At 34.6% G+C, this 21,941-nt stretch overlaps 1 protein-coding gene across 1 annotated transcript; it reads right to left on the reverse strand.

Annotated features, from left to right (window-relative positions):
* Nucleotides 1–4,321: 4,321 nt before the first annotated feature.
* LOC129739559 (muscle-specific homeobox protein tinman-like) lies at nucleotides 4,322–21,316 on the reverse strand. Its single transcript, XM_055731038.1, has 3 exons — nucleotides 20,729–21,316; nucleotides 11,066–11,760; nucleotides 4,322–4,973 (listed from the first exon to the last, which is right to left on the reverse strand). The coding sequence occupies exons 1-3, from the start codon at nucleotides 20,953–20,955 to the stop codon at nucleotides 4,471–4,473; spliced, it is 1,425 nt and encodes a 474-aa protein (XP_055587013.1). The 5' UTR covers nucleotides 20,956–21,316; the 3' UTR covers nucleotides 4,322–4,470.
* Nucleotides 21,317–21,941: the final 625 nt, after the last annotated feature.

Here is a 21,941-nt window from a genome sequence, read left to right on the forward strand (position 1 = left end):
AGTTTAGACGTGATCCGAGAAGTTCGGTCCGGGATGTCGTCAAAAAGCTGAATAAAAAAAAGCTGCGTACATACAAGGTCCAGAAAGCTCCTAACCGTGACGAAAGGCAAAACATGGTGGGGAAGACGCGAGCCCGGAAGCTTTACTCCGAAATGCTGACGAAGCCGCATTGCCTGGTAATGGACGACGAAACTTACATCAAAGCGGACTTTCGTCAGCTGCCAAGCCTGTTGTTCTTCACCGCCAAATTCAGCGTTCCGGATGAGATTTACAAGTAGAAACTATCCAAGTTTGCCAAAAAGTACATGGTATGGCAAGCGCTTACTACCACGAGGGCTCGACCATCTCCTGGCGGGATCTCGCTTCGTGCCACTATTCAAAGGACGTGTTAGAGTGGTACGAAGCTAACGGGGTCACCTTCGTGTCAAAGGAATTGAACCCGCCCAACGCGCCGGAGCTTCGCCCAATAGAGAAATATTGTGCGATTATGAAGCAGGCCCTCCGGAAGAACCCAAAAGTTGTCAAATCGGAGGCGGACTTCAAGATAAAATGGATTTCTGTTAAAAAACAACAACCTGACGTTGTACAGAACATTATGGACGGGGTAAAGAGGAAGGTGCGAGCATACGGGCTTGGGCTCGAATTATGAATAAAAGGAAAATGCCAAAAGTTGTTTAGGGTAAGTGAGCCCTATTTTGGCATGGTCCTTTTCTTGGCATGCCAACATGTCTTTTTATGTTTTTCAGGTCCAAATTGAGCTTAAAAAATTTTGAATATATTTTCATTGGGAAGAGAATAATTTGTTTCAAATCTGTGCATACCGAATTTTTTGATTGTTTGTACTTTAATAAAGAAGTTAATTTTTTTCGATCTGCATCCGAGGAAATTATGTTGGAAATCACCGTATGAAAATCAGATGAACTCACCTTTCTTGTGCAACTATTAAATTCACATGCGCTTTCAAACGCGGACATTCATTTGAAAAATTTGCAATAAATACTCATGCTTACAGTTAAACTCAGCAAAAAATCAAAAAATACTAGAAAGACTAAAGAGTGAATATTTATTTAGGTTTTGAATAAAAATTTAAAACTAATTTTGTTCCTTTTCTTGGCATGCAACTTCAATCGAAATACACCACCAGTGTTGGAAGCTGGAAAAAATACATGTTCATTAAAGAGGTATTTTTGGGCTGATGTTTTCCCTAAAACTTCATTTAAAACTACGCACAAATGTTTTCATACTAATTGGGTTGTATGATAAGACCGTTGCTATCAACTTAAGCTTCGAAATAAGTTGGAGAACATAAGTGATTCGACCAACTAAAAGTCATATCCAAGTATTTTAAATGCAAAAATCGCTATCGAACCATGAATCGAAGGTACATTGGTATGCGTGCGAACAGCATTTGCATTGCAGTCTGCTGAGAAAAAGCCACGTGGTCTCCTACAGAACACAGTGGTTCGAAATATTAAAAAAAAAACTAAGTTAAATTAAGCATCTCACAAGACTTATAAGATGTTTTTCTTATCTAAAAATTGTTAGATCGATGGCAATTTATGACTCTAGTATATAAAATACATAATGTATTGAGTTTTGGAATAGTTTTCTATTGCTTGAGAACCATATACCTACTCAGATTTAATTTTTTGGAATTTTGTTCTAATTTTTTTCATGGAAACAGAAGTTGGAAGTTCAGGAAAATTTCGTTTACTTTCCAATTATTCCTTAAAATATTTGATGTGGACGAATTAAAATAACTGTTTTAGCTAGGTTTACATTCTAACATCTATTTGGCGTGTCAAACCACTGCGCAACACCCCGGGCATTCGAGATGGCTCTTGCTAGAAGCTCATAATCTCAGCTAACAAATTCAAAAGGGCAAAATTTTTAAATACCATTAAAGGAATTTTTCAATTTCTTACTTTATGAAGCCAAACTCCACAATATGAAGACAGTTGTTTGGTAGTGAAAATAACCCTATGTGTCGCAATCGCATTGCGGAATTTCTGGATTTCCGACTTTTTGAAATGAAAGCTTATTTTGTGCTTCCCTTTCAACCAAATTTTATCAATGTTTTCAAAAGCCTTTTTGTTGTATGAGTGGCGCCCGGTGTTCCATCGTCGCATAGAACTTTACGCTCAGCTGACGTCATTCTGTCAGTGGCCTTATATTCAGAATAGCCAACGATTCTGTTAACTGTCAGTTGAGCATTGTTGGTAAAGATCTATTGCACTTTGCTGGTGGCCAAGAATCGGATCATAGAAACGGCAAACAATTGGTACGGCGGCCAAGTAATTGGAGCACTGCAGTGAGTACTTGCATACATTTTGCTCACATTACTGAAAGTTCCTTAGAGAAAACATATTTTTGTTGAACTCTAAGCAAGTTAGCAAGTAAATTCTTCAAAGGATGTTCTATGGTGCACTCAACAGGTAGGTGGGAATGTCGAAAAAAAGGATAAACCATGCCGTAGGTGCCAAGGTCGGGTACATTTACCCTAATAGTTTTTATTTTACTGTCTAAAATTTTCAAAAGAATCGGTCTAATGGGTGAATTTCTACAGCATTTTTTCCGTGATGCAATTTGATGTGGCACACCCTTTATCGTTTGTTTTAGAATTTCATAAAATTTTTATATTTTTCTTTAGTTTTTGAGCTCTTTATGATTCGTTTTTATTTTCTATTGTTTTGATATTGAATCAACATAACAACACGTAAACATGAATTTGACCCTAACAGAGGGGTTTAAAATTTAAGTTCATTGAGACAAGGACATGGAATACAAATATTATATTTGGAAATGGAGTATCGAGAAGACTGTTGAAACAACCTAATGAGAGAATTTGAAAAAAACAGAGAACTAAGCATAAGTTGAATTAAATTAAAAAAAAAGGAAATTGGGAAATAGAAGAATTAACGTTCAGTACAAACCAATTGGTATCAATAGTGTAATGCAACTTATAAATATTGTTTTAAACAGTGAAATAAAACAGCATAAATAAGGTTCAACTTATTTTAAGAACCACAAGAACACTTATACCGATTTAAATGTAAACAATCTAGCTAAATATAACCAACAAATTTTGGCAAACATTGGGGAAGAGTAATTCAAAATTGACTATAAGAAATTATGCCAGTAGTGCTTTGCCAATCATATCATCTTTGGTACAGTACACTTTTCAGCGCATTTTGGTTACAGAGATTTCATAAATAGGCATTGAATTTTTGAAACCTATTCTATGGGTGGAGTTGTATTGTACATTGTTACATTTGCTCATTCCCAACCACTTGACATTTTTATGATTTCTGAAACCCCAAAACATGAACCATTTAAATTCCCATAAACTGCCATTCAAATGAAATATGGTTAGTCGTATTGCGACTGGGAAACTAAAATTTTATGGGGGTTTACTGGATAGGCAGCGGCAGCGCTACTAATTTTGAAGGTTTATCACAACAACACGCTCACTGGAACAACACCATCCAATCACGGCGAGCGCCATTGCACTGCAGAGCGAGGAAAATGCGCAGAACGCACAAATTTCCTACGAAGGACTTACCCAGAAAAATTAACTAACCGAAGAAGGGAAGGAGCAAATTTTATCTTTATTCGAAATTGATGGCTTCCCACCCACACTAACTCATTCACTCACTCGCATAACTCGGATCGGGAGAAAATTTTCCCCCAGACGCACCCGAGTCATGCCGATACAGCACCAGGAACTATTTTATCATTTTTCCATAAATTTCGGTCGATGATCCGCCGCTGCTGCTTGCCCGGGATGGTGATCCCGAAAATTTATCTCACAGAAAAAGAGGTTATCGCCTATATGGGATTTTAATTTTCCATTTCCCGAGGTTTTTAGCAGAACGTAAAACAGATGCCCTTTCTGGCTTTTGTCTCACCAGTTTGAGGGAAAAAGACCCCGGCCTGGTGCTGTCTGGATGGATTTGTGAATGACCTGCTTCAGGAAAGTTGATTGATTGTAGGTTGAATAATTTTTGATATTTTTTTTTTATTCAGAGAGTTTAATTTATAGGTGAGAGATTATAAGAAATTAAACAAATTCCTACAACAAAACAGGTCCAGCGAATAAAAAAGTAAAACTAACGCATTTATGATCGGAAAATTAGTTTTGAAGCTATCGAATTTCATTAGCTGCCTCTGTCATATCGAAGATTATCATCAATTGAATGATTTAGAAGCTAACGATGTTGACATGACCCAGATATCCTTCTCTCACACCCCAGCAATGCAGTATCGAATTTCTCCAAGCTATTCCCAACATTAAAAGAAACCTTTTTGGTGATTTCATGCTTAACTTTATTCATAATCTGGTATCTATTCAACTAAATTTACTAGTACAACAATAAAACTTTGGCACTTCTTTGGTTTAAACTGCACTTTGGTTCATATTTACAGATAAAGCTAGTTTAGTGATTTTTCATTAACTTTACGGGCACTTTTCTACCAATAACCTTTCTGTTCGTAGTACGGGTTCGAGGAAGGGCCGTACTGTTCCCCGGAACTATACTGGATGCCATAAGCCGGATAGGGTGGTGGTGGAGCCACGGCTACCGACCCAAAACCGGAACTGAACCCACCACTGCCAATCGATTCCTCACCATAGTCCAGCGGAGATTTGCCAGATTTATCCGGATCCGGCATCTTCCCGGCATCCTTGATGGCAACCGTTGCAGCAACTGTCGCCGCATTTTCGATCTGGATTCGTTTCGATTTGTAACGGCGGTTTTGGAACCAGATTTTCACCTGCGTCGGGGTGAGCTTCAGGATTCCAGCAAGCGTTTCTCGTTCCGGTGCCGAAAGGTAGCGCTGCTGTCGGAATCTTCGCTCCAGCTCCAGCACCTGACCCTGGGAAAATAGGATCCGGGGTTTCCGTTTGGCCCGGAGTTTGCCGTTCTTGCGTAACTCGCAACGACTCGACGTCACCAACTGGGTGTTGCATTCCTCTGAAAAAAAAAAATCAATTAAATTTAATTTAATATTCATTGTAAAATATATCAGATCTCGAAGAGATTTCAAAAGATTTTGATCGAATTTGGCACATCATAAAACTCTTGGTGTCATGAGATTATTTAAGCATTTCCAAACGTTAACCGTTTTTGTAAAGGGGGCTTTTATACAATATTTTCAAAAATATGATTAAATTCGAACAGTTTTTAAACTCATTTTGTAAAAAAATGATCTATATCTATAAAAATGAATGTTTGTCTGTCTGTTTATTTCCTATAGACCAATTTGAAATTTGGTATGTAAGAGTTTTTGGGGTCAGAGATGGTTTCTAAAATACTTTCAAACCGTTCCAACTTAAAGGAGGGGAGCTTCCATACAAAAACAATTAAAATATGACACAATTCGAACATTTCCCGAAAAATACTGAACCGATCAACTTGAAATTATGTGTGACCGTTTTCAAGAGCAAGAGCGCTTTCCAGGGCCATAGGAAGAACCAGCTCATGGAGGGGGGGGGGGGGGGGGGGGGGGGGGGGGGTTTGGTGACAATTTTTTTCCTATAACATTTTGAATTGTTAAAATATTTTAAGGTTCTATGTAATTTTTCAAGTTTTAATCGCATATGGTTTTTATTTCTAACTTTCGAAAATAAGTCCTAGAAGTTGCGAATTTCAAAAAGTTTTAAAAAAATAATCAATTTGAGAATTTCATTTCAAAGAAAAACTTTTATGTTTTCTTAAATAAGAAAGTAGTAAGCTAGTTCTTTTCAACCACAAGCATGACCGTTTCAGACATTGATAAAAAAAAACAAATATATAGGAATAAAAGTTAATAAAGTTTGCAGTTGATATCAGATTTATTTCCTATTTATACTTGAAGAAAAATGTTCAATAATGAAATTATTCTATCAGCTATATCGGTGAAAATTTATATTCTTTGAGAAAAGATATTTGAGAATTGAAAGATTTTAGACTGATAGAAGATTGGAATAAGGTGAAAGTTGTTGAAAATGAGCGGAAGGGTAATTTTTATTTGAAAAATGTGATGAAAAATTGTTCAAATTAAAATTACCCTTCCGCTCATTTTCAACATCTTTCACCTTATTCTAATCTTCTATCCGTCTAAAATCTTTCAATTCTCAAATATTCTTTCTCAAAGAATATAAAATTTCACCGGTATAGCCGATAGAATTATTTCATTAGACTGAGTCGATTTGGGGTCATTTTTGAATTTCTCAAACCCTGGGGTCTTAAAAGCTTTGTTTTGGTCCAAAACTCATCCATGATTTTTTGCAGAATTTTTAAGTTACGTTTACATGAGTAAATTTGAACTTTTAGGTTTGTATGGGAAAATTGAATATTTTGTACTGAAAAATCAACATCAGTTTTGTTTCTTCTGTGGAACCGAGCCTGCTAATGGTTTTTGTGCCAATTTATAAATTTCTTACAGGAAATTTTCCGCTGAACAACTTTGTCGAATATCATCACTTCGTATCTTTTTAAACAAAAAAGTTATTAGCTGTTTAACAGGTGTATGTCTTTTTGGATTGATAAACCATGAATTCAATTGACACCACTGCTTGTGCCCCACGAAGTATGGCATGAAAAGTGGTCTTGCAATACTTCTCTAGGCACCCAGCAGTGGAGTCAATTGAATTTCTTGTTTATCAATGCCAAAAGACATACACCTGTTAAAGAGCTAATAACTTTTTTGTCTAAAAAGATACGAAGTGATGATATACGACAAAGTTGTTCAGCGGAAAATTTCCTGTAAGAATTTTATAAATTGGCACAAAAACCATTAGCAGGCTCGGTTCCACAGAAGAAACATAAATGATGTTGATTTTTCAGTACAAAATATTCAATTTTCCCATACAAACTCAAAAGTTCAAATTTACTCATGTAAACGTTACTTAAAAATTCTGCAAAAAATCATGGATGAGTTTTGGACCAAAACGAAGCTTTTGAGACCCCAGGGTTTGAGAAATTAAAAAATGACCCCAAATCGACTAAGTCTATTATTTCATTGAATAAATTTACGGCGATTAAAAATCTTCTATAATAAATAATGCTAAACAAAATAACAGTTAAATATGATTTCAATTGAATTTAAAAAAAAATGGTTTTCTCTAAAGTTAAAATTTTATTTTATATTTGTGATTTTTTCGGTTTGTGTTCCCAACATCTCTGATTGAATATAAAATTTGAGTTTTGAATCCAAAATCAAAATCGATATTTCAATCTTGATTATAAAATTTAACTTCAAGCTGATTCCGAATCAGAGTACTACCTTTTGAACCTGTGTTCGATATCAGAATTTCGAATTAAAAACAGTTTACAGATAATAATAATTCACTACTTATGAACCAAAACGCGAAATTTGGATTAGATTTCTCAATTTGAATTCTGAATGGTTGGTTTTCAATCTGAATACTTTCTTCAGTTATTTATTCGAAATTCAGCTTGTGAATCTGAAAGAAAATTGCGAATGATGAAACCTTTTCAGATATTTATATTCTAGATCACCATGAACCTTTCTTTGGATCCAAAGTCCAAGTCAAAATTTCATATCTTAAAATAGTTTTTAATTTAAAATACTTTGTTTTCATTTCCGAAAGGATGAATTTCGAACATAAAGGTTCTTAATAAAACAGAAAAAGTCTGGTAAAAAAACGACCATTTGTGTTCAAATTTGATCTGAAATGCTCTGCCACCTTTTGAGTGTTTTGCCTGTTTGGCTAGTTCGACGTTGAGAAAAACATAACATAACATTTTTATGTTCGAAATGCAAAACCGAGTTTCTAATCAGGATTTTTTTTTCAATAATGATTTAAACTGAAGTTTAGTAACAATAAACTGGAAACAGAATCCAAATCTTTATCACAAACATCGAATTTTAATGATTATAAGCATGTGCAATATAAACATAATAAGCAATGTTGGAACCACAAAATCCGGGATTATTCTAGCCTAAGCTTTCCAGATATTTTTCTCCAAGTATACGGGCCGTGCAAATCCGGGATATATTCTGAGATATCCGCCAATATCAAAGTTGTTTAAAAAAAAAAAAATGATGAAAAACACTTGAATTTTGCTTTAAAAAATCGATCTTATTAATTTTGGTAAAATAAACTAAAAAAAATTAGGTGTAAAATACAGAATCTTAAGTCTTAATTCAATTTTTTGTTTAATTTTGTAAATAAAGTGCAAAACTTCGGGCAAAATCTGGGCGATTTGGCAAGCATAGTCTGATCTTATTTGAATTCGATATTCGGGACTAAATTTCTATCAACAAGTAAGAATTTTTTTGAAAAACTTTAGTAGAATTATTGACCTGGGATAAGATTTTAAGGTGCTGAATCAAGATTGTTACTCTTGAATCATTTTATTCATTCATCAAAATTTGATTTGTATTTTGAAATTTTTCGTTTTAGCGAAAAACATTTTGCTTAGAAATTTTGGACCCTCATGGGGGGGGGGGGGGGGTTTAACCCCCAAACCCCCCCCCCCCCCCCGTTCCTACGGCCATGATGCTTTCTATAATACTTTCAAACCTCTCTCAAACCCATACAGAATTAAACAAAATTTGGCAGAATTTGAACAATTTTCGTAAACTACAGAACCGATTAACGTACAATAAGGTGTGTAGCCGTTTTCAAGACCGGAAATAATTTCAATAATTCTTTCAAACCCTTAAAAAACTAGAAAGGAGGGGGGACTCCCATACAACATGTTTAAAAATTATCAGAACTTTAACAATCCTCGAAGAACTTTTGTTAAACATTGATAAACGTAAGCTTTTTGACATAATGAGATGATTTATTGAAATGACAAATATAATGAAAATGATGATTGACAGACGCTTCCCACTTTTCACGAATGAAGACGCTCATATTCAAAAAATGTAACTTACATGTCATTAACCAAACTAATGTCTTAATGTTTTTATAAAGTTTAGCACACTTTTTGATAATGTGCCAATGTCGACTCCTCCCACATCAAAAAGGGCGATTATTTTTTTTAATTTAAAAGGTTTTTTTTATTGTTATGAGGATTCCTATTATTGTTGTGTAAATTTAATTGAAAAAGAAATTTATTTTGATTATGGTGTCTTTAACGAACTCAATTTTTTCAATGGAAGGGTTAGCAAAGCATACCGGGTCAGCTAGTTCTGATATATTTTCTGAAGGAAGTTTCATGTTGTTTTTATCAACTCTGAAATTCATTTGTCATGTTGAATTTTGGTCGAAGAATTTTATTTCTAAATCTAAATTTAATTCTGAAATCAAATTATGATTTGTGATTCTGCTGTCTAGCGCTTTTGGAACTCTACTTTCATTGGTTTGCTCTTGAATTTCAAGCTTTTGTCTAAGATATTTAACTTTATTTAGTCTGAAATAAACTAAATTTAATTTTAGCCCTTCGTTTCAAAAAGTAAGAAATTTATTTCCAATTATTTTAAATTCATTTTTAAGACATAGGTAGTTGAACAAATATGAAATGAAGGATAAATTTCAAATAGCAAATAGCAAAAAAAATCACATTTTACTCTGTTGTGTTGTGAGCCTACTTGGTTGAATGATTCAACTGAATCAAAGCCATCGGAAGATTCCTTTTTTTCCTTTTAATTCAAGTTGACAAAGTTTGATATTGAACTAGTGTTCACTATCTCTAATAATCAACTGAAATCCATCTTAGGATCGACTAAAGATCCAGTGGAGCTCCTTCGTAGATCTGGTGTGTACAAAATCAGTTGTTCAGACTGTGATAAGGTGTACATTGGACAAACCAAAAGGAAATTGATTGATAGATTCGAGGAACACAGTAGACTACTTTAGGGTAAAATGGTAAAACAGTCGTAGCTCCATTTTCCGATGCGTGTGATGGCTGAAATAGCCTTCATCCGATTTCTCGGCATAAATCACACTAGAAAGGTTTCATTTGCTCCAAAATTTTCTAACTTTGAACTTTATAAAAAATGTTGGGAATTTTAGGGTAAAACGTTAATCCACTTTAAAAGGCGAGCGGTTTCTCAAACAGCATTCGTTCGATTCCTCGGAAAAAACATACACACAGGATAGGTCTATTTTTGTTCAAAATGTTTTAGTCAAAATCAGTGTTTTTCTAGGTTGTTGGCAAAATAAAGGGGAATTAGGGGTTAAATTGGCATTCTATCTTTTCGCAAGCTCGTGTGGCGTATGAAACTATGTCCAATCGATTCTTCGAACATTTTTACTAAAATAAAGTATATTTTCATAGATATGTTTCAAGAAGGAGGGAAGATATTGGATTTTTTCACGATTGATACACTTTTTGCACCATTGTGCACTGTATGACAAAATTTAAAAAAAAAATCATGGGAAGCTTTTATTATTTTTATAATTTTTGTCATTTTGCCATTTTTGTCATTTTACTACTTTTGTCATTCTACCACTTTTGTCATTTTTGTCATTTTTGTCATTTTTGTCATTTTTGTCATTTTTGTCATTTTTGTCATTTTTGTCATTTTTGTCATTTTTGACATTTTTGTCATTTTTGTCATTTTGTCATTTTGTCATTTTTGTCATTTTTGTCATTTTTGTCATTTTTGTCATTTTTGTCATTTTTGTCATTTTTGTCATTTTTGTCATTTTTGTAATTTTTGTAATTTTTGTCAGTTTGGTCATTTTTGTCATTTTTGTCATTTTTGTCATTTTTGTCATTTTTGTCATTTTTTTTATTTTTGTCATTTTGTCATTTTTGTCATTTTTGTCATTTTTGTCATTTTTGTCATTTTTGTCATTTTTGTCATTTTTGTCATTTTTGTCATTTTTGTCATTTTTGTCATTTTTGTCATTTTTGTCATTTTTGTCATTTTTGTCATTTTTGTCATTTTTGTCATTTTTGTCATTTTTGTCATTTTTGTCATTTTTGTCATTTTTGTCATTTTTGTCATTTTTGTCATTTTTGTCATTTTTGTCATTTTTGTCATTCATGTCAAACTTTTATTGTAGCTTCGAGACATTCGAAACCGTTGTTAAGACATTCGTGTGAACAAAAAGAACCTAATCGTCCATGCTCCCTCGAAATTTTAAAATCATCAAACCTACTCTGTAACATTTCCTCCTCGCTGCTGGTGTTCATCTGGCATAGGCTATCGAGTTCCTGGACATGTTCGGAGGTCACCCGCCGGTGCGAACTGCTGCTGAACGAAAGTTCCCCCACTTCAGCACTTTTTTGTTTTACACCGGAACCACTCGAAGGTACGTTTCCGGTGACGTCATCGGTGGAAACCTCACCGGAATCAGTGGTTCCTCGGGGACTCAGATGCCCATTGCTCAGTTGCTGCATCGCTTCCAGACTGGTGGAGCGGACTTCTTCAATGTGGAAGGTACATTCCTTGGTATCGACCACGACCCCCAAGGACATCTCGAGCTCCGAGCTGGAGGATTCCACATTTGGGATCGTCGTTGGGTTCAGCAGCTGATTGGGGGAGTGTTGTTGATGGTGGTGATAGTGCTGCTGTTGTTGCTGATAGGTTGCACCGTAGGGCGGTAGACTGTGAGGGAGTGGGTGGTGATGATGGTGGTGATGATAATGAGGGGGTGGTGCCGAGCCCGGATAATCGTAGCAAGCTCCGACGGATGAGGTTGGACTCGAGAAGTTCGAGTAGTCATGGTGATAGTGATGGGCTGTCGCTGGAAGGTATCCGTGTGGTATCATCTGGTAAGGATCGCTGGGAGTGGAAGGATAAGCATTCTCCGAGTATCCTGAGTAGGCGATGCTGAGATGGGTTGATGGTGAGCTGCGGAAATGTAAAAAAAAACAATTAATTTCAAACTATGCCACCTTTGCAAGTTAGCTTTTGTAGAAAAAGAGACAAACTGATAGTTTTGTGAATTGTCAAAGACGTCGATGCTTAGTAATGGGCAGCTCCAATTGAAAAATTGATACAATGGAGGGTTGAATGAAACCGGATGTTATAAGAAAGATAAAAACAAGAGAAAGACTACCGACGAGACTCCTCATACTTTGGTGTTTTAAAATGTAAATTGCCCATAAACGTCATCGTTGATTGGTTATCTTTCGAATACAGTAGATATTGAATACAAAACGTTAGTCCAAACGATATATTAGGAATATAAACCAAAATGTGATTTGTCAATGACCGGACAAGAAAATATTCAAAATTAAACATTATTTCAACTTGAAATATTCATTTTTTCATCTCAATAGTACCCTCAAATGGTTAGCAGAAGATAAGAATTCAGATCGAAAATATTTTGGTCCTCTGAGAAACTTTAAGTTTTGCTGTGCGGGCATAGACAATTTTTCTCTAGTTTTCTCGAAACAAATGTTTCATTCTGATTTGTCTTAAAAACTACTATGAAAGGCTTCATAGAATATTTAGAATTCGAAAACCTGCACTCACAAATCCTGTGCAAGTGATTTGAGTAATTTTGCTACGTTTTTGTGCCATTGGTGACGACTTTGGCGAAGTAATTCGTATTGTCTAGCCATAGACAACACTTTTCGAAATTAGTGAAAACTCACATAAAATGATTTTTCTGACCTCATGAATATATTGTAAATTATTTTTTTTCTAATATAGTTTAGTGATCATTTAATTGATTCTCTTTAAATCGTTCGAAGAATGAATATTTACGAAATTTTTTTTTAAGAAGTTATTACTTAAAAACTTTAAGTAACAGACAAGTTCCTCCCATTATCAATTTTCAAAATTTGACAGTTTTACATAAAATAATAATTTATTGTATAAAACTACCCTTTTGAGCCATGATCAAAAAAGGGAGTCCTTAGAAAATAATAATTGTTTTGCGATGCTTTATTTTTTTCGGAATTTTCATTCTTTAGAATTATTCATCCCTTATATTTTGTAGTCGAAACACATCTGGTCGAATTTGCTCATAGGGCTTTTCTGAAATGGCTAAAAGGCTTGCTTTTCGTACCGAAAAAATATTATCGAAAAGTGGTACATTTTGACGCGGTTAAATAAAACTACTTTTTTTCAACACTATTTTTAGGTCCAAAAAAGCAGTAGTGAGTAGTGGAAAGTGAACTTTTCGACACTGATAACAGTATCGAAAGGTGCATTTTTGATTCAAATTTTTTTTACATTCAAAGGTTCAGTCAACGACCTACTTGATCAGAAATTTCAGGGTTAAGTAGCATTTCTTTTAATGGATGAGTACATAAAGTTCACTCATGATAATAATTTTAATGGCATGTGCGGCGGAATGAAAACTAGAGAGAATTTATTTTATAGAATTTGAAAGAAAGGTGGATAGACAGGCATTAGTGCGCCAATAGGAGAAAACTTGATAGGTGTTGAAATTTTAGGTGTTGCGCAAGCGAACGACAGACAGAAGAAGTAATTTCCGGTTTGATAACAATATTTTATTTGCTATTTAGTTGTTATTTAATCCCTTTGAGGATGAAAATAAAAACCCCAATTAGGCTAAATGATTTGAACTTTGTGTACATTTGTTTTCGGGTATCGTTCAAATTCGTTCTTTTATGTTTAGAATAATGCTTTTCACTTACGTTTAGTGTCCTTCTATTATTGCTGTGCCTGTCTTCGCAAGTAGCAACGATCCGTACTATGCGTAACTGTAGGAATTTTAACAGTTAGGTTATGTTTTGAAAGTTGTTTTTATCACTGTTATTTACCTGATAAGTTAGCTTTCAATTCTAAGTTTAAAGCAACAATTCAATCACCCGCACTAACTGAAGCTACCTAATATGTATTTTAAGTAATTTAAGGATAATTAATCACTCATTTTGATACTATTTTGATAACAATTTTACCTCTGCAGTCTACTCACTAGCTCTACGAAATCTATTTTCAGTCACTATGTTTTTGCGCGTAATGCTGTTTTGTTTTTGTCTTTTTGGTGCTTTCCGCACGGACCAAGGTGATCCATAGAACCTAGTGTTACCTTTCGCTGTCAGTTGACAGCAAGTATCGATGATGGGTGAGAAGGTTGTTGTTATTGGGGAGGTGCGTCACTCTGCACCGTCGTGACATTAGGCTAGAGGGCATGTTGATGAAAAGCTCCCATTATATAACAAAGTTCACTCATGGAAATTGGACAAAATAAATCATAAACAACGTAGATATAAATCACTTTTGCAACATTCAAGTTCATCAATGAGTGCATATAGCTTCCTCAAGGGAATTTGGTAGTTCTATTTGTCTGCCAATATGTAACTTTTAAAGCCTTCATTTAGTAAGAAATGTGACTTATGGTTGCTTGGGTAAGAGATATATCGCAACTGGAATCTCTTACAAAAATCTAATTTCCTAGTAAAATGTGTCAAATGGAGCGAAACAACAATGCTGTTACTTTAGAAAAATAAATAAAATACATTTTCTGAGCTATTGAAATTTTACAAAATTTGATTGATTGATCTTTTTTTCATAATTTTCGAATGTTTCCATCATGAATAGAAGTTATCAAAAATATTCATTCCGATATGTCAATCGTTGAGTAATGATATGAACTTCATAAGGAGGTTTCCATTTATTACGTAAAGCTTAGTGCAGTTTACTCTTCCGAGGTCGGAGGGGTTTGTAACTCATCAGAAAAATTTCCGGCCCAAAAAACCCATTTAACTAACTTTCACGAAAATCGGATCAACCAATCATACGAAAACATTTCTGCTAATTTTACTATGTCTGGGATTTTGGGGACTCAAGCTTCAAATGATAGCTAAGGGTGTAAGCAACAAACTTTTTTAAGGCAGCTACTCAGAAAAATGATGTTTAGAGGTCGCACTGGTTCGATTTTTTGAAAGAGGCCATTTTTTCGACATTTTGTCCTAATACCATTTTCAGATCTTGAAAAAGTATCAAACATGTGTTTCTTATATTTTTTTTATTTTTTTTTTATAATGTAAGTTTTAAACTAGAAATTTATTGGGTCTGTTTTGGACTCTCAATTTGTAAGTATGATGTTTTTAAATTACGCAATACTATGAATTTTTGTGAAAAAAAAATTTACAACTCACAAAAACGTGTACTTTGGATTAAGAATTTCAATCAACATTGAATTCAAAAAAAATCACAACGTTCTGATGTGCAACTTTGCAGAAGAAAGTGTATAGCTATTACTTGTCGTTAAAAAGTTATTCAAGTTTTTCTGAGTGAAAAAGCCACAAATTTCAAACTTTTGCAAAAAATTGTTTTAGCCATAACACATTCACCAAACCGTCACCCAAGTTTGGGTAACACGACCTTCAATCAATAAAAAATCCAGAAACTTGGAATGGTCCTTTCTGCTGATTCAAGGATCGATAAAATGATGAAAAAATGATATCAGGAGATTATTTGGTTCTTAGATTGCTCGAAATTCATCCACATCATAATATAAAGCAATTCTTATCAAAAATTTGAAAATTGTGACTTTTTTTCATAGTGAAACTTGAATTACTTTGAAACGACAAGTCATAGCTATTCACTTTTTTCTGCAAAGTTGCACATAATAAGGTCGCGCATCTTTTGAATTCAATGTTGATTAAAAATCTTAAGCCAAAGTACACTTTTTTGTTAATTTTAATAATTTTTTTTTTACAAAAATTCATAGTATTGCGTAATTTTAAAAATCATACATACAACTAAGGGTCCAAAACAGTCCCAATAAATTTTAAGTTTAAAACTTACATTATAAAGAAAAATAAAAAAAATATTAGAGACACATGTTTGATACTTTTTCAAGATCTGAAAATGTTATTAGGACAAAATGTCGAAAAAATGGCCTTTTTCCAAAAATCAAACCAGTACGACCTCCAAACATAATTTTTTCAGAGTAGCTGCTTTACAAAAGTTTGTTTCTTACACCCTAGGCTATCATTTGAAGCTTGAGCCCCCAAAATCCTAGGCATAGTGTAATTTTGGGCCACCTTATTCTGCATATGGTAAAACACGCCAGCTAGTTTCCAACGTTTAATGGCTTCTACCCCACATTCTGTGCAGGAGTACCATTTGAAGAAATGTAAAGTTTTTGCTACAGGCCATTCATATCCTATAGCCACAAAAATTTGCACAGTTGTTTTAGGGCCCAATAGAAACCCGAAACCGTTTGATTCATTTTTTGGCACAATTCTGATCAGTATAATGCTCATCGTAATGTAACGGTATTTTTCTTCGAAAATTTCCATTGAGAAACCAAACCATTGAGAAAAAAATCGAAGTTTTTGAATCCCAACCTGTTTTTCAGATGAAATATTTACCCTGAATATTGACTACTGAACATGTAGATATACATTTTACGATAAATTTATTACTTGAACTGAGATATGAAGAGGACTTTTCAAAACATTGTTAAATTAGCTTTTACTTTTGATTTTCGAAACGATTTTCAGATGATATTTAAAAAAAATCAGTGCGAATATTGAAAAAACATTTGACCTAGCTCCACTGAGCAGCATTCAAAATCAAAACATTGAAAACTCAACCGGTTCTCGAAGGGGGGAAAACGGAAATTTTGTCTAGGGGAAATCTCGTTTTGCTGATTATTTCGATTTGGCCTTCCGGTGGAATAAGACGGAATTGGCTATAGAAGCGCAGATATTTAAGGCTGCTGCTGCTGATTGGTTGTTTTGATTTGCCTTCCTGTGGCGTAAGACGGAATTGTTCTGTTATGTTTGTTATGATTTGGTTTTCCGGTGGAAAAAGGCGGAATGGATTTGGAAGCTCAGATTTTCAGGCAGCTTCTGCTGATTGTTTTTTTGATTTGGCCCACCGGTGGAAAAAGATGGAATTGGCTAAGGAAGCGCAGATTTCTCATATTCGAGTGTAATTTGGTTTTTGAGTCTTTTTGCGTAGCCGTGCATTTGCCGTGATGCAAAAGGACACAAAAACTATTTTGACGAATAGGTTTTTGGGACGTTATGCATCGTCGCGAAAATTTCTTCTAAAAAGTTCGGAAATTCAAGAGAAAATGTAAAAAAAACTGTATGTAGGAGTGATGAATAGCTATCTTATAGCTTAATGAATTGCTGCAAATTGTTAGGTGAGTACAATTAAGTTCCAATTTCCCGTGTGAATATAGCCAGTATTACTTATTTCCTTACAGAGGCAGCCAAAATAATTGAAACAAATTGAAAGCAATGGATACTTTTACGCGCTGCTCGAATGACCAGTAGCGTCACAAGTGAAGGCCGGACTTGTCCAGGTGGAGTCCCAATGATTCGTCCAAAAAAAGAAATGATTCCAGAAACCTTTAAGCGATAACTTTCGCGGTTTTATTGGATCGGTTTAAATGTTAAAAACATATTTTTTCAAGTAAGCAATGAAATAAGGAAGATTCGGGCCAGTTAGACTAAATTTTAGCATCAAAATATGGAGTAAAAAGACGTTTGCGCCAAATGAGAAAAGCAATAGGTCGTAAGTACATCTTATTTAATATTGACTAAACTAACACTTATTCCGAGTACATCAGTACGTTCTGCTTCCATTTTTACTGTGATTGTCGAATTTGCATTCGAATTTGACCAACATTCATAAAATGAGAATTGAAACTTTGGTTCAAAACTTAAACAGCGATTTTCTCGAATCATATCAATTGGCCCATACGACCTAATCAAAACAAACTCTAGAAATGGCTTAATAAGCGCAGATTTTAAGGCTGTTGTTGCTGATTGTTTGTTGTGATTTCACCTTTCGGTGGATAAAGATGGAATGGCGTTGGAAGTGCAGATTTTAAGGACTGTTGGGAAAAAAGAGAATCGGCTAACGAAGTGGAGATTTTTAAGGCTGCTGCTTATTTGTTTTGATTTGGCCACCCTGTGGAAAAAGACGGAATGGATTGACATTTGATCACCTGTCTCTTTCCAATTGACTTCGACCGATTTCTATCAGATTGAAACGATCCTGCAGCCGAGCTGGATCGGTTTCTACTAGTTTCAACTTGCTCCATTAAACAACGTTGACAGTTGACAGAAACCAGTTGAAACCGATTTTTACCAACGATTGACGAAGCTAATGTTTTTTTTGCGGATTGTTCCGGCTCCGGCAAACAAAAGTAGAGAGACAGGAAAAGCACAAATTGGGAAGGCTTTAGTGCAGAATATTTGCAGATGGGATGAAGAATATGCAGAAAAAAACATTTGAAAATTGAATTGAGATGAGAAATATTTGGGATATAAAATTTTGTATTTTAAAAAACAAAAGTCTGTAAATTAAAGATTCTTTTGAGAATAGAGTTGAGAAGGAATGCAGAGATGAGATGAAGGATTAGCAGAAATTAAATAAAATTTGTAGGATGGAGAATAAAGATGTGGAATATGGAATAAAAATCAAGGATATTTGGTAAATCCAATTTGATTCTAAAAAAACAAAAGTCGGCGCGTAAAAAGTTTAAACTGAGTATAGAGGCGATAAGACATGTAGGGATAAGATGAAGAATATGCAGAAAATGAATCAAATTTAATCAAAAATAAAATAAAGTTATAGTTGTATTCGGCAACTCTGAAGATAAATAAAATAAAATAAATTTCTATGGCAACGTTTGCTATTTTGGCAACACTGGCAAACAAACAAAACAAAGTCAGTTATTGATCTATTCTTGTGAGCGACAGACGTGTCTAAGTGAATCTCTATATTGAGATTTGTAAAATCACGACAGTTACGTCATTTTGATAAAATTAATCGTTTCATTCATGTTAAGAGGTAAGGGCTGAGGCCTTTCGATAAGATATCAATCAAATTGATATTTACTGAATATCTGATAAACAAACTCAATACAAGTTTATTACAGGTTCACAGATTATAATCCTTCCTTTCGTTTATTGACTAGGTAAATTTCAGTTCTCCTTCGCACCTTGATTTCTAGTTTCCAGCAGTATTTGATTTCGGAAAAGTAATTTTCTTAAATTTTCTTAGTTTAGTCAGGAAAAACTATCGCCTATATATGTAGATAGGTTTTAAACTCTCACTCATATAGTGGTTTTGGACCAGAAAAAGCGTGGGATCTGGCAATTTCCCTCACTTGAAGAGTTTTTTAGCTTAAGCAGTTCGTTTTCCTAAAACCGAACACAAACAAAGACAGGATCTCAAAGAAACTTGATGTTTCCTCTTTAAGCGTACTACTTACTCTAAGCGTACATCTTTCGAAGGTCTAGCAGCATACCATCTTACAAATGCTCAAACCACCAACCCACAGAAAGAGTACTAAGTATGCCGTGACCGGGATTCGATGTCATGCCCACTGGCTTAGAAGACTTGAAGGCTATCCTCTACGCTACGAGCTGCGGCAAATCTGCACCTTTTCTAATCTGAACAACTGTTTTAAACAATGCTTCCTGTAAACCTCATTTTCCACAAGCCAACAAAATTCACATTTGTTTAGTTACAAAAAATAAAAGAATTGATTTTGACTCATTTGAAGGCGTTGAATCCAAAAATGCCATTAGTAGTTTTTTCATCAGCTCTTATTCTTCAGCTTTTAAAAAAAAATGGTAATTTAAAATCGCCTTTGAAAATTATGCTTATTTTACGCAAAAGATGCTGAAAATAAAGGTACAGACCTCGTTCGATTTTGGCAACACTCCCGAACATTTTGTGTTTCTATAATCAAATGTTGCCAAAGTCGATCGGATTTTTTCAACTTTTTTCACTTGTTTTCACATTATTATTATCATTTTCATAATTTTAAGACTATTTTTGATCATTTTTAATCATATTTTGTTTTATCTTATCATGTTTTTGATGCATTTTGCTCTGTTCTTTTTTTTTGTCATGTTTGCTATTTTTGTAATTTTTTAGTTATTATTTGTCATTTGTCTTTTGGTTGTATTTGTTTTCTTATTGTATGAAATTCTCATTTTTGAGTATTTTATAATTTTTTCAAAAATTTGGTTATTGCAGTTGTATTCTATCAAAACAACAAACAAACTAGAAAAAGTATTTATAGTGTTTGGCCAAGTTATATTGCTCCTGTTATAGCGAAAACTATAAGGCTATGTATGTCGCTTCAAAAAACCGTTGCAAAAATCGAATGTTGCCAAAAACTAACGGGGGCTATATTTCAATGAAAAACTTTTCCTAAAACCACTAGTAATTTTAACTTCTAAGAAAGAAAGTTATTGAAGTTTTCTTTCCCGTTCCCAATTGTCAATCTTCTATTAAGTTGTTTCATGAATTAAAATTCAAAATGTTCAAAGATTTGTATCTGTGATGTCAAAAATAGATGTAAAACAATTTTTCAAATTTTTTAAATTATATTCGTTGTATTTCTGAACCCATAAGGTTAATTTTAGAAAATATTCTGATCAAGTTATGTCAAGAGCCGGAACTATATAAATACATTAATATTTCATGAAACTAGAATACCTAGACAAATTTTAATCCTAGATCGTTAATTATCAACGTTTTGAATTTTATAACTTATTAACGTCATATCACCAAAACACGATGTGAATCTAACTAAAGATAAGAGTTCAAGGCGAAAAAATCTTCCAAAATCAATAACTGAAGCATTTTCATCAAAAAAAACTGTAACCTTGTGTATCTAATTGAGAAGAAGATGGCTTATCGTTGTAAAACAATAATTGATTATTTATCTGAAAAGCCGGACCTCGATGTATAAATATTAAAAAAATAAAAAAAAAAATCTCTCCTGTTGTAAACGAAATTCTAAGCACATCCTTTCATATAGTATCAAGATTGCAACAGTTGTTGTAGATAATATGAAATAAGGTCGGTAAATCTTTTAGATTTCGGAAAGCATCCGCTTGTTTCCGAAACTAACCTCTCCATGGTACATCCAAGATAATCCGCTTCCGCTGCCACCGTTGAGTTTGATTGATCCACCATGTTAAGAATATCCTTGACCGAAAACGGTGTACTACTATTGTTCGATTCACTGGCACTTGCTGCGGCACTTCCGCCGGAACCGGATGCTACGTCCAAACAATGAAGCTGCTGTTGTTGTTGTTGTATTGGCATCAACACATCGTAATAGCTCTGTTGTAGCATATTTTCAGGGGTTATTCGTTGTGTAACACTTTAGTTCACTCCTTAAGATTGATCATAACACTGATAATCCTTTTACGGGCATTGATTGATCACTTCAATTGGCACCCGCTTGACTCGAGTGATTCGATTGTCACACTTGTTATTATGAGGATAAGATTGTTTCATCCCCTCATCGAGAATCCACTTTGTTGAGTTTTGTCAAGTGCCCCACTTGATGGTGGTGGCCACACGTATTCATACAGAAAAAAAATCACAAGAGGGTTAAAGGACGAAATTTTAGCAACTGTCAAGAGACCCTCCACTGATTAGAGGGGTGTAAGAAATGGTCGAATAGAGAAAAAAAAACGCGACCAATCGCGAAAAGCTCATCCGATCGACTGAAAACCTCGGAGCTGCTGCAGTCCAGTGAAAATCCTTCGAGTCATAGAAACAACAAAAACAAGGAATTCTGAGACATGGTCCAGACCCGGAAAACCCTACGGCCACAGAAAAGAGAAGACAACAGCTCAATTTGTCGTCGATTGGAGGTTTCTGTTTTCCCTCTTCATTCCGCTATAAACGATATTCAAAGGGATTTTCCGACCAGCAGGAAAAAAAATGAATAATAATTTCAACGAAGGAACAGAAAAACCACTTGAGAGAGCGTGCGACCGGAGCGGAAAATTGAGCAATTTGGAAGCGGCCGTCCGACGGATCGACCAACCTAGCATTGGAAGAGGCTGTAAAAGTTGGCGGTTTCCCACTGTTGCGGGATTGGTCTCTTTCGCTCACCCGCGCCACGCCGTACGAATCGAAATCAAACGAGGACGAACGGCGTCAATCGGATTCCTTTGCATGCTGAGCGGCCTGGCGCCTCTAGTTTGAAACCTGCTGCAAGGCAACAGCAAAAAAAAACACATTTCCATATGACACAACTTGGCGGCAGCCAAATACAGAACTCTGCTGCTGTTGTTCTGGTATGGATTTTCGAAAGATGCATCCACACA

Source organism: Uranotaenia lowii, chromosome 1, assembly GCF_029784155.1.
Source record: "Uranotaenia lowii strain MFRU-FL chromosome 1, ASM2978415v1, whole genome shotgun sequence".
Lineage (NCBI taxonomy): Eukaryota > Metazoa > Arthropoda > Insecta > Diptera > Culicidae > Uranotaenia > Uranotaenia lowii.